Source organism: Osmia bicornis, chromosome 12, assembly GCF_907164935.1.
Source record: "Osmia bicornis bicornis chromosome 12, iOsmBic2.1, whole genome shotgun sequence".
NCBI classification, from domain to species: domain Eukaryota; kingdom Metazoa; phylum Arthropoda; class Insecta; order Hymenoptera; family Megachilidae; genus Osmia; species Osmia bicornis.
In genome coordinates, this window is record NC_060227.1 from 1,387,980 (window position 1) to 1,403,740 (window position 15,761).

The window sequence follows — 15,761 nt, forward strand, 5'->3', positions numbered from 1 at the left end:
AAATAATTCATTGCACTAAAACAGTACAAGAAATTCATTGTGTTTGATAATTTATAATTATCAAAAATAATAAAAGAAACGAAGATTTCTCATTCAAAATGGTAGGATTAAAGCTATCAATATGAGTTTATTCTTCTTTAGTTCATAAAGAACACTAATTGATACGATTTATTAGTGTAGTTGAAAGTATCAAAAGAACTTTAATTGCATAATGTATTAAAAAATTATAATTACTTTCTGCTACGTTTGCGTAAAGAGTATAAAAAATAGCGAAATGTATTTAGAAAATGTTTTTTAAGTACAATTGAATCTGTGGAAAATAAAAGATTAGTTAAATATATCATGAAATAATCATTTGGTTTGTTTTTATTAGATTCTTACATATAATCACGTGGCGCAACCATAATAATTGTCTTACACCATCATTTTTTATGGGGAAGCCTGATTTGATCGCGGGTGGATCAGGTTTAACAGCCTACCTTGATCTTTTCTATCGGTGGATGACGAATGTAGAATTCAATCTGATTGGTCGCGTACTTTCGGTCCTAACGTATGATTGGTCGAAGCGGTCACGTGTACTAATCAGGCTGGTATAAAAGTAGGGGACCAGTCGACGTATGCGTAGTATCCCCTCTTCTCCCTGTGCCGTCCCGCGAGATTTCTTGTCATCGGTGAACAGTACTTGTAATCTTCTGTTGTTAGGTGATCCACTTTTCGTTCACCTAAAATATTTAATGTCTTCCATATTGTTAATAATATGGGTTTCTTTGACAGATATTGTCCACTGTTTGTCGATTCCTCGTCAAGTTTTCAAATAACGGCTTTCAGTGTTACATTAAGTCAAGCTTTCCATAAAAATATACTTAATCGAAGTTAATTATTGACATCTCGCTTGTTCTAGTCATTGCTTTCTATCGATACTCGAATCATGTCCGTGCGGAATCTCGTTTTGATCAACGAGTTTTTGCTTTGTTCGAGCTCGATCGCGAACGTGGTTATCCGTTATCAAAGGCATGTTTGCCAGGGGATCACGGAACGAATACACATGCTAACGAATGTATGTATTGAGAATTGGCCGCGAAGTTAACAGGCATTAGATACTTGGTCGACTGGCTAATCGTCGATGATCGATAAATGGAGCGAGTTGAACTGGTTCCACGGTAACGATACTTATTGCCATGACCGATGCCTGCTACTGCTAGGAGAAAGGGTATCGAGTCTTACCATCATTGGCGTAACTATAGAACGAGTAGAGTGAGACTGGCTTTCTGAATAATGTGAACTAGTCTCTTATTATTTCAAAATTCTGAGGTTTTAAAATTGAAAAATTCAAAAATTCCAAAATTACGAAATTTAAAAAAAAATCCATATCTTCAAAATTGCAGATTTTCAATATTCTAAAATTCTAGAATCCATATCTTCAAAATTGCAATATTCTTGCAAACTTCCAATATTCTAAAATTCGAGAATCTAAATCTTGGACTCTAGGTAAAAAAAGTTCATTTACGCCAATGGCTACCGTTCGATACGATATTTTTCCAGTCGAAGCCAAGCTTTCAAGTTGAAGACCAGTCTCGATTCACCTCGAAAGGAGAGTGCATCGATCGGACATTAAACGTTATCTAGGCGAAAAAATGTATTCCCGTTTATAACTAGACGGATCCGTGGTGATTAAATATGCAAGTCTCTATGCAAAGAAATGACTAAACTTGTTTTAAGTGACCCATCTCGTATAAAATCCATTCACCAACTATGTAGTTTTCTTATTTTAGGATCATGATCCTGTTGATACGTGCTTCAGATATTTAACCCTAGAATTTAAATTTAACCCCAAATTCATTTTTATCCTCATTTTTTAAATTCCATTTTTTTACATTAATTTTCTTTCGAAAATTTGAATGCCCAATTTTAGACGATGCATCGTTGAACACAGGGCCGCGCCCAGAGCTTTTTGGGCCCTGGGCATATGGATATAATCATAATAGGAATTTAATCGTTAATCGTTGATTCAACTTTCGCCTGGTACTGCGAGTGTTAGCCTACACGAGGAGCAACCAAAATGGCGCGAACAAGAAGATCGATGCGGATAGGAACGGCAAGAGCGTATCACCTCTTCTTTTTTATTCTTTCGCCTGAAATTAATTCACGACGGAAGAGGTTAAACTTGGCGAAGAAGAAACGAAGGCGCACGGTTCAGCGATTCGTTCAAGAGCGTTGTTAAGATAAGATTTCATGGTTCGGGCGACGACGATGTGGGACAAATACAAGATGATGGTCTGGCGAACAGGAAAGGTTCGTGGCGTGCGAAATGACGAATTATTGTGCCGTCGAGGAAAAGGAGCTATTAAGTGTGATGGAGAGAGGTTAGAAGAGAAAAGAGATGAAGGTGGTGGAAGAGAAGGAGGAGGCGACCGATGCTTGTCGTAGAGGTCAGCCTCGGTTGTTGCCCTGGCCCCCTGATACCGCTTGGCCCGCACGGTTACTGCTCCCCTTATTCCTTACAAGGACTGCTCCCGAACTTCGTTTCTCACAACAGCTTTTAATCGCTACCTCTTCATACATTGTGTCGTTTCGGCAGTCTAGCATGACAAAAATCAATTTTGCAACTGACACAGATAGAGCCAGAGACGAAAATAAGTGGACACTGTTTAAAACAGAATATCAGAAATTAAAATTGGACCATATGACTCGAGGTGTTTTGAGAAGCTATCAAAAATTGGCACAGATTTGTGTCTGCTGAAATTACTTCATTTATAATGGAATCAGAATAAGAAATTGTTAGCAGGTTTCTTCGTTTATGTACCGTATGCGAACAATTGCAGAGTATCCAATTGACCTTCGTTGTGGCTTGAACCGTTTCAGGAACGACAATTGCATAGAAATGCCACGAAACATCCGCGATACGCCAATTAATCGTAGCCCGAACTACTTATTTTTAATGAGCAGAAATTAACGTCGCCTAGTGTACTCTCGTCGCGAATACAATGCATGATAGTTTCGCAAATGGAAATGTTTGCTTTTCATAGTGGGACACGGTCGGTGCACACTGGAAACCAAGCCACATTTCTTCCGTATTTCTTTTTCCACATTTCCCAGTATCTGAGATACTAAAATTCTACAATTTTAGAATATTCGAATTTTTTAATTAGTTACAAAATTCCAAAATCAAAAAATTTCAGAATTAGAAAATTCCAGAGTTTCAAAATGACATAATCTTTAGAATTTCGCGAATGGAAATGTTCGCTGTTCATGACAGTGGGACAATAGTCGGTGAACACTGGAAACTAAGCTACATTTCAGTGAACGAGCACCTTTTGTGCCAACAAAGTTGAGAAACAGATTCTCTGCGACAATGTCCTGTAACATCTGTCGCTTCTCAAAGATTCCACGCTGACAATAACTTATAATGAATTAATGATTGACATCAATGCAGTACTATTTACACTACCATTTGAAAACAGTTGTATCTTTTGTTAATTCTTGAAGAGTGGAAATAGAAAATTTAAACAAGTAATCTTTTGTTAATATGTTGGAAGCAATCATTAATTAGTAAAATATAGTAGTACATAAACCTGATTTGATACATCAATTAAAAATTTAAAATATAACAAAAGTTGCTATTGAGACACCACAAAACATTTCAATAAAGAAAAGGTATAAGAAACCCAATGGTTTCTATACAGGTACCATTTACAATTCGGCGTTGCGTCACTTAAACTGGAGCCAGTTCATCGAGAAACATATTGAAAAGTAAAAGTTACGTAATTTATATTGCAAACCGAATGTAATGATAGGTTTCCTTGGGGTTACGCAATTTATTACGTAAATTCTGTTATCGGGGTATCAAATGGTTTCGATATTTGTCCCACGAGTCACACTGTCACGTTTCTCTCAGCTCTGTATGATAAACTTCTTTCCAATAATGTAATTCGAAAGAATTCAAAAGATAATTATATTTAATATTTTTAAAATTCGAAGAGTATCCAATTGCTGTTTTTACCTACTTTAATCCTTGATCAGCTGAGTCTGAAATGGAATTAGGGCTCTCTCCATGGTCCGCCATCTGAGAATTGAAACGAAACCGACCGATAATTTGATAATCAGAGCAAAAGAAGAAAGGAAAGTCTGCTCCGTTTTGCCTTGCAATCGGTTAGAAGAGATGAATCCATATGTTTAATCAAATTTTTTGAAACAATCAAAGCCAACACATTAGTATATCCCGAGACCTGGACGATCGAGGAGCTTAGAAACTGTGTTGATCGCACACCGGGACGATAACTCTTAACAAAGAGGTCTGCTGGTGTTACGCGTGTTAATCTGCTATCAGTGTTGCATTAACCAGCTAAAGATAACACGTTCCTTGGGAAACAAAGAGTAAGCGTATGTTACAAAGATTATCTGCATTTATCTCGTTCTTACTACAAATAAAATACGGAAAATTAACAATAAAAATGTAAATTCTTTTCACGGCTCGTAGATCTGATTGAGTTTTGTAATTGCGATCACACGATTAGTTGTTTAAACAAAGAAAAATGTTAATTTTCTACGGTTCTGTTATATTGCACTGACTTTTATCAGGGAAAGCGGATATTTAAATCCTAGACTGTTGCGTATCAAATGTTGAATTTCGAAACGCAAAATGTCTGATATGATTTTGAATTAAAAATGAAACCTTAATTATTAAAAGTTTATAATTAATTAAGAAGGAAAATTTATTTGTAAGAAGTCACATAAAATACAGGTTAATTTCGTAGATGCTCCTAGTGAAAAAAAAATTCTACGACTTCGGATCACTGGTCGGGAGTGTACTTAAATCCCATGGTCTAATAGCTATGCAAGCAAAAAGGATGCAAGTCCGTTTTGGTAACCAAGTCACGGAAATTTCCAAGTTCTTTAAGCGTTACGTGCACCCCAGTCGGAGTGTCCCTGCACGTTTTCGGTTCGCTGATGCGAACACGCCATTTCCAATTGCGTGAATACGTCATGTGTCCCTACGAGCACGATGTATGCGCTATATGCACTCTTCCAGCAGACGATGGTGGGTTGCAAGTTGCCGAGTTTCGCAAACTCGCCGGTCGTTAACCTTACGCGAAAATGGATAAGACGGTTCCACCGTGGCAACGTTGCCGTTCTCTGAAATACCCGCTTAGCAAGTAAGTTCAGTAGCTTTTAACGTTAGACTTCACCAAAAAGCATCAAACTAGAATCTAGAATTATTTTAGAATTTATTATTTATTATCCTCTTATACATAAACTGTACATCTCTAAATAAGATAGTTATACTTTTGTCCATTTATCTTACACATTTCTATCCAATTCTGAATGATGCCAATAATTTTATTTCTCACTAACAACTTTTGAGAAAGATAGCATAATTGAATTAAAGATCGTAGTTAAATGATAATGAAACTTGTACATATTGAACTTGCAATTAATCCTATCTTTAATGATAACCGTGTACCCTGTGACGGCATATTCTTTTCTGCCGGGGAGTTACATCTAAATCGAGAAAAAAAATAGAGATAGGATAACTTGGGTATGAATCGTTACATGATGTATCGTAAAACGGTTCGCTTACGTATTCGCATAAGAGTTCATGATGCTCGCATGAACGTGATGCAAATAGTAGCGGCAGTATCCCATCGAAGTTGTCGCAGTGAAGTTGGCGCGCTAACGCCGCGGCGTTAGCGCGCCAACTTCACTGCGACAACTTCGATGGGGCTGAGTGTATGTACATGTTCACGTGTACGTTGGAGCAATTGCGTACACGTGCATACGTAGCTCGTGTCACCTTTGCCACACTGCTAGATGTAATTGTATAGTAGGCACAGAAATATAGCGCGGTCATTAACCTATTAATTTCCATAGGTCGAAAATGTGATAGATTTTTAAATTCTAATATTCTAATGTTCTGATAGAAAGAATTTGTTTCTAAAATTTCTTTTGCAAATTATACATTACACATAATTTTTCCAATATGTTGCATTAATTTCAAATCGGTATAGTACTGAATGAACTATTTTTGGTAACAGTTAAACGTGAGCGAAACACGTGATTCCAGAAATCGATTAGATTAACGACCACGCTATATTTCTGCGACTACTATACCCTCCCACACAAGCTTTACCGTATCACCAACTGTATAACGAGATAACTAGCCTTGTAACGAGATTATCATTCGAGCATTGACGTTTCTGAGTTTTCTAGCTTACGACCAAAGAGTGAGCTCTTCTGTGCTCGGTGTTGTACTTTATATTTCACTTTAAAGTTACAATTTGATTAGAAACCATTTTTATTTAATAAATGTTTTAAATAAAGATTCTTCAAGAAAGAAGGAAATGATTCATTGCAGAGAAAGAACATTTTTTCTGTTTTCCTTCTTTTTATTAGTATGTACTCGAGAATTGAATCATACGAAATGTGCTTCTTTACGAAATTGTTGAATCAACATGTTTTCGCGTTTTATCGTCGTTTACGTAGTAGGTTTGCGTACGAGCACCGTCATTAGAGATTTCGAAAGTTGACGGCTATGGTTCACGGACCTTTTTATTACCAACTTAACTGACTTCACTTCTATGACTCATCGTTTCCTGTCCAACGCTATACGTACTCGTAGTAACGCCAAAGTGTAGGTATACATAATAAGAGGCGACACTCTGAGAAAGAATTACTTTTAGAGAGAGACGAAATGGTACAACCAATTGAAATGCCCGTTCGGTAATCTTCGCATTCGTTCGTGAACGCTCGCCCAGTCTACATTAACTTTCATAATTCTATAACTCTACAATTATGCAATTTCAAAATTCTAAAATTCCAAAGTTTCAAAATTTGATAAACCTGTCCCATCCCAGAGGAAGGTTCTAATTACCTAAATCATAATTATGATTCTTAATTCCAATTTAGTGATAAAATGTAGGTATACTAGATTCATTTTCATTCATTCTAGAATGAATATTTCAACTGTATATTAGCATTTTTGTTTGATCATGATAATTATGGGTCATCAAGTTAATTAACGCAAAGATAAATTGTGTATGCAAGTTCTACTTAAGTTTCTCTATCTGTTTTCGCACAGAGACGAGGGTAGAACAATGAGAATCAGCGAAGGAAATCCTGTGGGGAGCAGTAGCTTTTCTCCAGAACCGATGACCGCTTCCACCGGAAGTTCGGACGACGAATCGCCGACAATTCCAGAGACTTCCCTTCCCCTGACCACATTTTCCGTCGAGGATTGTGTTTACAGAGGCGAAGGGAATGCTAATGTTGTTATTGCACTGCCTCAAGTAAGTTCAGAATTATTATTCTATTTTATTTTTTTATTTTTTTAAATGTACACTACTGCTCAAAAGTTTCAGTATCTACTGCATTTCCAAATTTATACTATTTGAATACTAAATTAATAAATCTGAATTAAAAATGTTCAGACTTAAAGGAATTCAATGAAATATTTTTATGAAATTAAATAATTAATTCTTAAACAGAGGAACTTGAGTCAATCGAGATCCAAACTTACAAAACATATACAAATATATTAACCTAAAGTTAAGTGTATAAATTTTAGAAAATGAGATATAAAATTAAGTTAAAATTGGGGCTTTCTCCATGGCTCGTCGTATGGTGGTTAAGTAACATTAGTGCAATAGAAAGTTAAAAGATTTCTTCGATTAGAAAAACGATAAAGTCACATAGTTTCATCGCATACTGATGAACTTAAACACACAGGTGACTCACCACTACGACGTTATATTTTAACTACTATGAATCAGTTCGTTAGTATTCTAAAATTTCATCAACAATTAGATAGAAAGGATATTGGAAATTCTATGAACTATTTTTGTTCTTTTCCACGTGCATAGATTCGAAGATAAGCATAAACAGTTATGAGTCAATGATAATGCGCAATAAGATATATTCGTTTGTAAAATGAAAATATATTTGCTTATTGTTTTTGAACCGAAAAGCAAACACATATGTGACGTTACATTTATAACGTTATCACCTGATGTCACGTGCTGACCTATCAAAATGTAGACTTAAGATTGTGTAAGAACTCTTACGGTAAATATGAATATTTATTTAGCAATTTGGTGTACAGTATCGAGAAAAATTGGCTATCCCTTAAATTGTAAAATGTGTATATCTAAGGAACTAAATCTACGTTGTCAGGCCTTACATTTTCTTTCATACAGCATAAATCTACGGCCTTCGGTTACAACGTGTGAAATCTTTGCGTGGGTGTTATTGTAATGCTTGTGTATTGTCTATACGTACGTTGATTTAAACTGACATACAATACGATAAAATAGATAATATATGAGCGTAACATGTATGCAGCACACACGCAAAGATTTTGTTCAATGGACGTCCTTCTGAACACTCGTGCGACCTCAACAGATTGTTAATAATTTGATTTACGACCTTCTGAAATACTGGCGGAGATCGTACTGTAATTTCTATATATATATATTGATAGAGAGGGAAAACGAAGAAAGATTCTAGTACAGAACGTGTCAAAAGGTAAGAAAACTAACCGACGATCGAAGATACACTGACTACGAGATCTCTCATTTGCGTCAGTGCGCACATGTTCTGCGCACACGTGACCAAAATGGAGGAAAGTATATAAAGAGTGAGCAGGACAAAAAATATGATGGCCGTTGACCTGCTGATTGTTGGAAGGGGTAATGGTCTGTTAGTGGGAGACTCAGCTGATAAATGATCGATGGGTGAGCTTTACTTTTCAGAACCGCAGAAACTATCAGAAAAACCGATTGGAATAATAATATGTTAATTAAAACGTTCGCTAATAAAAACACGAGATTTTTAAATTTTAAATAGGAGAATCAATAAGTCATTTGCAACATTACAAATGTACATGTATGTATAATAAGATACATTAATCGCTTCATAATTACTGGTACATATGGTACATTTAGTTTTTTCTTTAATTTAAACATGATCGCAGAAGATATATTTCATCATTCTTTTGAAATATGCTAATACAGTGCAAACTACTCTAACTCTAAACTACAGTGGTCGTTCGTTGGAAGTGTCCCTTGCTGATACACATTACTCAATTCTGTTAATCAGCAAAGTACATCACGAATGGAATACCGAGCGGCTACTGTATTTACTTATAATGCTTATAATATGAAAATCTTTCGTACCAAGACTGTACAGTCCACGTGATCAAGGGTACTTCTTTTAGAGCCAATAGATGAGATAATCGAGTCGTACCGTGTTAATGCGTGTAATCAAGAGGCATTTGTATCAAATGCACAGCAAAATGTTGCGTCCACTTTAATAAGTTAAAAAACATTAGTTCCTAGGTAAGTAGGTACTTAGAACAAAAGAGTGACGCACAAGGAACTTTTGTACAAACCACGTCAGCCGGCAAACGAGAATAGTCGATATATTGATTGAACGTTTATAAAAGATGGCAAACACCTGAGAAAGTTCACATGGATACCACGAAATTATATGTTCCAATACTAATTATTCAAATCTATTGACATTACTTACCTATATTCGCTATTTTGAAATTAAGATTTTTTAGAATCTTGGAATTTTGGAATATTTAAATTTCAAAACTTTAGAATTGCAAATACTTAAAATCTTAGACTTCTAGACTGTTTTTTGCTATGTTGAAATTTTTTAATCCACTCTGACTCCTTTATAATGACGCCAGTGTTTAAACATAAATCAATGTTTCACTTGGAATTATTAATAATGCATTGAATTTTTATTAATTTAAAACAGCGGTTACTTCCATTACTGTTCCTCCAAAAAAGTATCTCTTGTTTTTTTGTAGTTTGTAGTCAGTTTGTACTATTAGAAGTAATATAGAGATAATTTGACTTCATCGTAATGGTAATGTTTTAGACATTAATGAGGGATCGCCGTGAGCGAGCATCGATCAAACGATTATTTTCTTTTTAAAGCGATCAAACTCATTAATGATAAGGCTGATTTCTCAGCGAAATACGACGTATATACTGGTAATTAGTGCCACGTCATTCGGGCAATTCACTGATAGTAATTGAAGCTTGCTGCGCAATGGAAATTGTGGTTTGCCGCGATATGAAATGCCTCGTGTCGACCTAATTTCAATTTTGTTGACGAAGTCTACGACGTCAGAATTTTTTTAGTTTCCTTCCATTCATAATCAAGCTTAACTTATTTTCATCGTTTCCTTATCGTTAGAGGAGATAGGGTTCGTATCTTTTTCTCTCAAGAGACGTATTTACATCTCGTTGATCTGGGAAACAAACGTAGATCATTTATAAAATTACAATTTTTGAAAAAATGAAAAATCCTAAAGAAAAGGTAAAATATATATAGAAATTTGAAATGTGATTCGATTTACATGGCCCTTTCGTCACGCTTTTGTACGCCTACGTTTCAGGAGCGTAAAGTAATTCGATTCCGGAAGTCGGTGCCGGACGATGTTTCACCGGATGGCGGTAAACAACGAGTCGAACGAGAAGTGAAATTCGTGAGATTCGTGGCTTCCTGCTTTTTGGGCCCGTACACGCAAATCCCTGAGATACTTCGTTACGATATGAAAGACATCGTCAGATTATCAGAAGCCATACGTCCGCTACGACCAGGTAAAACATTTCCCCTATAATATTCTCGGGTAAAATTCGTACCAATGTTTTTGTGTTTTTGAAATTTTCTTGTAGACGATCTTTTGGGATTTTAGAGTTTAAGAATCTCAGAATTCTTAGAATTTAATTTCTTACGGCTAAAATTCCTCCCCCTTAATTTGAATTTCGCTGACGAAGATAAAGTCGGCTGAGATTTCATCGGTGCGAGAAGCAGCAGGTACCGAAAGGTCTTCACGGGTATATAAACCTTGCATTTTTCTTCGAAGAGGAAAGGTGCAAGCAGCAGGTGTACGCGCCGGAAAAAAGGGTGTATTATTCAAGTGGCTCGACAAAAATTCAAGGAACGAGACTTGGGACTTTCACCTAAAATTGTACATCTGTCGTTTTCACGAACAATAAGCCCATCGATAGACATCTGCGTTTGAAGCTGTCTTCCACAGCCTCTACACTTCGGTTACATATAACCCCGTTTTATTAATAATCAAAATGTTCACTCGTCTTAGAATTAAGCTGCCTCGATCGTTTTGCTTCAAATCAACCAGATGTGAACATAGAATGGGGATTTAGAACGATTCTGAGTAAAATGGTCTATTTTCAAACGTAAAATGTGTCAAATATAAATTGGTATCTATATATAAATCTCTAGAAAATGCAATGAAATTATTTGAATTTTTCATTTATTTCGTAAAGAATGACAACGTCGTCAGACACTCTCGAAGAACATTAGAGCCATCGGGCGCGTTGATGCCTCCATGAGGATGTTCGCACGTTCTATGGAGAAGCACACCTACGAAAAGGGCACGATCCCAGGGCAACATCCGTCGAGATCTCCTTCAGGAAAGCTGATGCACGGCCTATTGAGTCACACCTCGTTCGCCAGACGAGGTCACTTAAAGATCGTTTTCTCGCGGTCTATTCCCTTTCTCGAAGTAATTAATTGCCTGCATTCGTCAATTCGTCGTTAAAATATTTTCGATAATTAATTATAACGTAGTCACGATGTAAGATGATAAATCCCTTAAAAAATTCCGGACTATTCTGTCCGTTTCGAAGTCTGAACAGGTAAATTTCAGTTTCTGGACCATTGTACGACGCGAAAGAAACAGGAAGAAATTAGAACGATACGAGAAACCGTTCGTGGAGAATGGAAACCATTCGCTCGAATTACGAGGAAAACGAGTTATACAGGAAGCCCGAATAGGTAGCCGTTAATGAGCAACACGGACTTTATCTGGACTTCGTTTTTCGATAGTATTCCATCTTATTTGTGGGTTGCTTGAAACACCAATTAACGAGACATAACATGAACCCGCAATAAACAATGATCAGTGTTTAACGATAATTAATGTCGTAAATGATTGTTTTCCGGTCGGTCATAATCACGTTTCTTCAGTCATATCTTCTTACGAGAGTTTATATTCTCACACTAGTTGATACGGTAATTGAGTCAAGTGTCCTTAATGTGGTAATTATATGTTAGGGATAATACAATAATCGGACAAACAATATATTATTGGTGACACTGATAAATACTTTCTTAGTTTACGTGGGAAAATTTCAATTGATATTTATTTTATTATCTATATTCTCTAATGATGTTTAATATTAATAATACTAATATTCAAAATGGGCAAACTTTATTCGGTAAAATAAAATCATAACTAATAATGATCCAGGAAAAACTCATTTGACCTGTAAGATATTAGGTTCTTTGTCCTGCTAGTCGTACATTGATACTGAGACTTTCACGTGATATTCAGCCGCATTACCGGTTCTATAGAGGATTTCTCGAACAATTGTTATATGAGCTCACCATTATTTTCTTAAGAAGCTCTGATAGACAAGAAAAAAGAAATTTGAAACTTTCTACATCTTCTAATGATCATTTTATCGAAGCACAATGTAGTGAAACATGAACGACTAAAATCAAATTTTTCTTAGTGATTGTAAATATTATAGGAATATTAATTAATTGCCTCTAAAACAAATCTCAAGTCATTTGATCCAGTTTTAAAAACGATAGTTTATTTTAAACGGATCTCCAATACTTATGTTTGGCACTGTAACTTGCATAGAAAATTGATGACCTGATAATATCGAGAAATAACATTTCGGTATGAATCATAAGTCACTTTTATGCACCTATTAAAAAATAAACCAGAATAATGAGTAGCCGAAGTGGCAGTGTAAAAATGCATAAGCTGTACATCTTGTGCATCGAAGTGGTACTTTTGTGCTTTATCCAACTGGCAATCGCAAAACGTCAGACTGTTTTTGTCAGGAATTCGTTTTATGCACTTGAAGAGATAAGGAATTAATTACTCATGTCAAGAAGACAGTACGAGGGTTACAGGATGTATGCTCGGTTGATTCAAAGGGTTACTGGAAAAATGCTAATTATACTTCCTTTCACTCGTGTACCTTTGCGATATGTACTTAAAAACAAACTGTTTCAACGAATTAACTTTACGCCTGTACAATGGGTCACTGAAGGCTACAGCTGTATGCCTCACTCTACAGGAAGCCCTGTTATAAGCCCTTTTTCTTTAGGAATAAATGTTAATTCATTTTATGTAAATAAATTTTAATTTTTGATCTAAGTTTATAAACCAAATGGGGTCCTCAAATATTAGATAACCCTGGGCCCCAGAAATCTTAATCCAATTCTGTTTAGAATGAAACAGGAATAAGAAAAATCATTTTGTTGGTGGAGGGTTTATTTGAAAAAATAAAACAAAAGCTGTTATCTTAATTAAGCGAAACTTTTCACTAACAACAATTTCTTTGTTTTCAGATAAACGTTGCCACAAAGAAATCAGCGAGACGTATGCCACAAAGTTTCCCGATTACACATTTCTTCAAACAAAAGTTGATCCTAAACTATTCCGAAGCAAGCAAACGTTCTGCGTTGAAATTAAACCAAAACAGGGATATTTAAGAGATGATTGGAAGTTTCAAAAATGCCCTTATTGTCTAACACAGTATCATAAGGTATTGTATACACATAAGTCTGATTCATTTCTTTATAAAGCAATTTTATATTTCTAAAAAAGTGTATTAGTTGAATACAATTTTCATTAATTTTCATTAATTTCAGCTCAAAAAGAAGGTAATCGCAGCTCGTAGTACTTATTGCCCATTTGATCTCTTTTCTGGAGTTGAGGAACGCATGAAATCTGCACTGGAAGGATTATTGAAATCACCACAAAACAATTTAAAGATTTTTAAGGATGGCATTATTGTTTATGATCAAGAATCATCTTTGAACAATCTTGAAGGTGTTTTGAAAGAATGCTTTCAAAATTCTACAGCAGATACGAACAAAGAATATATCAACAAATTGTGTAATTTACTTTGCACTGCTCTCTTACATTCATTTCGTTCGGAAGAACTGAGATTAAACTCTACTGTGTATGAACTATATTCCTCTTTTGAACAAGACTTGAAGTCAACCTTGCATATTAATTCAGATATAGTTGCAAAAGCTAAGAAACTTTTGTATTTCACCGGGGAGGTAAATTTGTAAAATTTGTAAAATAAGTAAAATTCTGCCTGTATATTGTATAGTGAATTAATACAAGTTACTTGGTATATTTATGGTATTAAAGTAATTAAATTTTATAGGCCTGCAATACGAAGGGCGTAACACTGCCAACTGATTCCGTGCTGGAACGAATTCTTTGTATGCAAAGATTACCATTTGTTAGTTCAGAATTTGTTTATAATACATACATTAAATTTCGTTCATTAATAACTAATGATATACTATATTTTAATTTATTAAATGTACATAAACCTGATGAGCATTTTATATACTTTTACAATCAGAAAGTAAGTAAATCCTCAAATAATTTTAAATCACCTAGTATCTTACTAATATTTTTATATTTTTCAGAATACTGTAACGGAGAATTTAGAAACACTGAAAACACGTGCCAAAAACGCTTCAGTTTCAAATGAATCAAAATTTGATGGCGACAACAATGGCAACAAATTAATTCAATTTAGGGATCAAAAACCGGATGAAAATGTTCGTCTTGTATCAAAATCAAGTTTACCTCCAATTTATTGCAAGAAGAATAACCTAATCTATAATAAATTTAGCGTAATATATAATGAGGATAATAAGCATTGTAATAATGAAAAAGAAACAGATTTAATAAACACTGAAAGTATATTATGCTTACAGAATTATCTTCTGTTTTCATGTGCCAGAGATTGCTCAATATTAATAGCATTTCGAGAATTAAATCCGTAAGTTATCAAAAATTTGTTTAGAAATTTGATGCTTAATTAGTAAGAGTTGAGATGTTTTATGTTAGTTTTAAGATTTGAATTTTGAGTTGAGTTTATTATATACTAATTATCTTCTTTTTTCAGGGATTCAGTATCGTTTGTCCCTGATGGAAATGTATTACAACTTTCCGATGGACTCAGCTTCGTATGTAATATCGGAATTTCAGATTTAGATCCAAAAAATCTTCACTGTATCGAAAAACACCGCCAACGAGATACCAACGTCTTAAATTCAGTGATTTCCGTTCTTGAAGAAGAACTTGCAATTAAAAATCAATTGTCATCCGAAACTCAATCACTGCAGTAGCAGTTAATACTCAAATTAATTTTAACAAATTTTTACTATGTGACGATTCTATATTTGACACTTTTAGAAACACTCTGTATTAAGAAATGAAATTAATTGAATAATTTAATAGCAACTTAATAAAGTTGTTATATGTACTTACTACATTTAAATTAATATGAACTGCGGACACATAAAGTATAAGAATTTTTAAATAACAAATTGTTAACATCACTTGTTACATTTTGATATTATTAAGGGAAATAAAATACTGTGATTCTACTTATACATATAATTTGATAGGTAAATAATGAACAAATAAATTGTACACCGTGTATGTTTTGTGATGTATTATCGATTGTCTTGTTTTACTTATCAATAGTATTTCAAATATATAAAAGTGCGGATTATTAAAATAATCTATAAATTATATCTTTCGAAAAGTACTATGTATTTAACGATGTATCGGTGGCGCTCTCTGTATACCGACCTGATATTATCTTGGGGTATCAGGGACCCCCGATGACTCAGTACCGACCTAAAAATCATCTTGGGGTGTTAGGCACCCC

At 34.8% G+C, this 15,761-nt stretch overlaps 1 protein-coding gene across 10 annotated transcripts in view; it reads left to right on the forward strand.

Moving 5' to 3' along the window:
• The window catches only part of LOC114875021 (inositol-pentakisphosphate 2-kinase), a 45,590-nt gene extending 29,968 nt beyond the window's left edge, over window positions 1–15,622 (forward strand). For 6 of the 10 annotated variants that reach the window (XM_029184875.2, XM_029184871.2, XM_029184872.2 and 3 more), the window contains 7 exons: window positions 7,076–7,283; window positions 10,406–10,610; window positions 13,405–13,601; window positions 13,708–14,124; window positions 14,235–14,441; window positions 14,506–14,864; window positions 14,991–15,622. In XM_029184875.2, the coding sequence (XP_029040708.1) occupies window positions 7,092–7,283; window positions 10,406–10,610; window positions 13,405–13,601; window positions 13,708–14,124; window positions 14,235–14,441; window positions 14,506–14,864; window positions 14,991–15,213 (1,800 nt within the window). In that variant the 5' untranslated portion in view covers window positions 7,076–7,091 and the 3' untranslated portion in view covers window positions 15,214–15,622. Of the gene's footprint in view, window positions 1–4,711; window positions 5,154–5,886; window positions 6,629–6,698; window positions 6,913–7,075; window positions 7,284–7,348; window positions 10,327–10,405; window positions 10,611–13,404; window positions 13,602–13,707; window positions 14,125–14,234; window positions 14,442–14,505; window positions 14,865–14,990 lie in introns of those variants that run through there. The other 4 variants (XM_029184869.2, XM_029184870.2, XM_029184876.2 and 1 more) reach the window with 4 other exon arrangements.
• The last annotated feature ends 139 nt before the right edge of the window (window positions 15,623–15,761 follow it).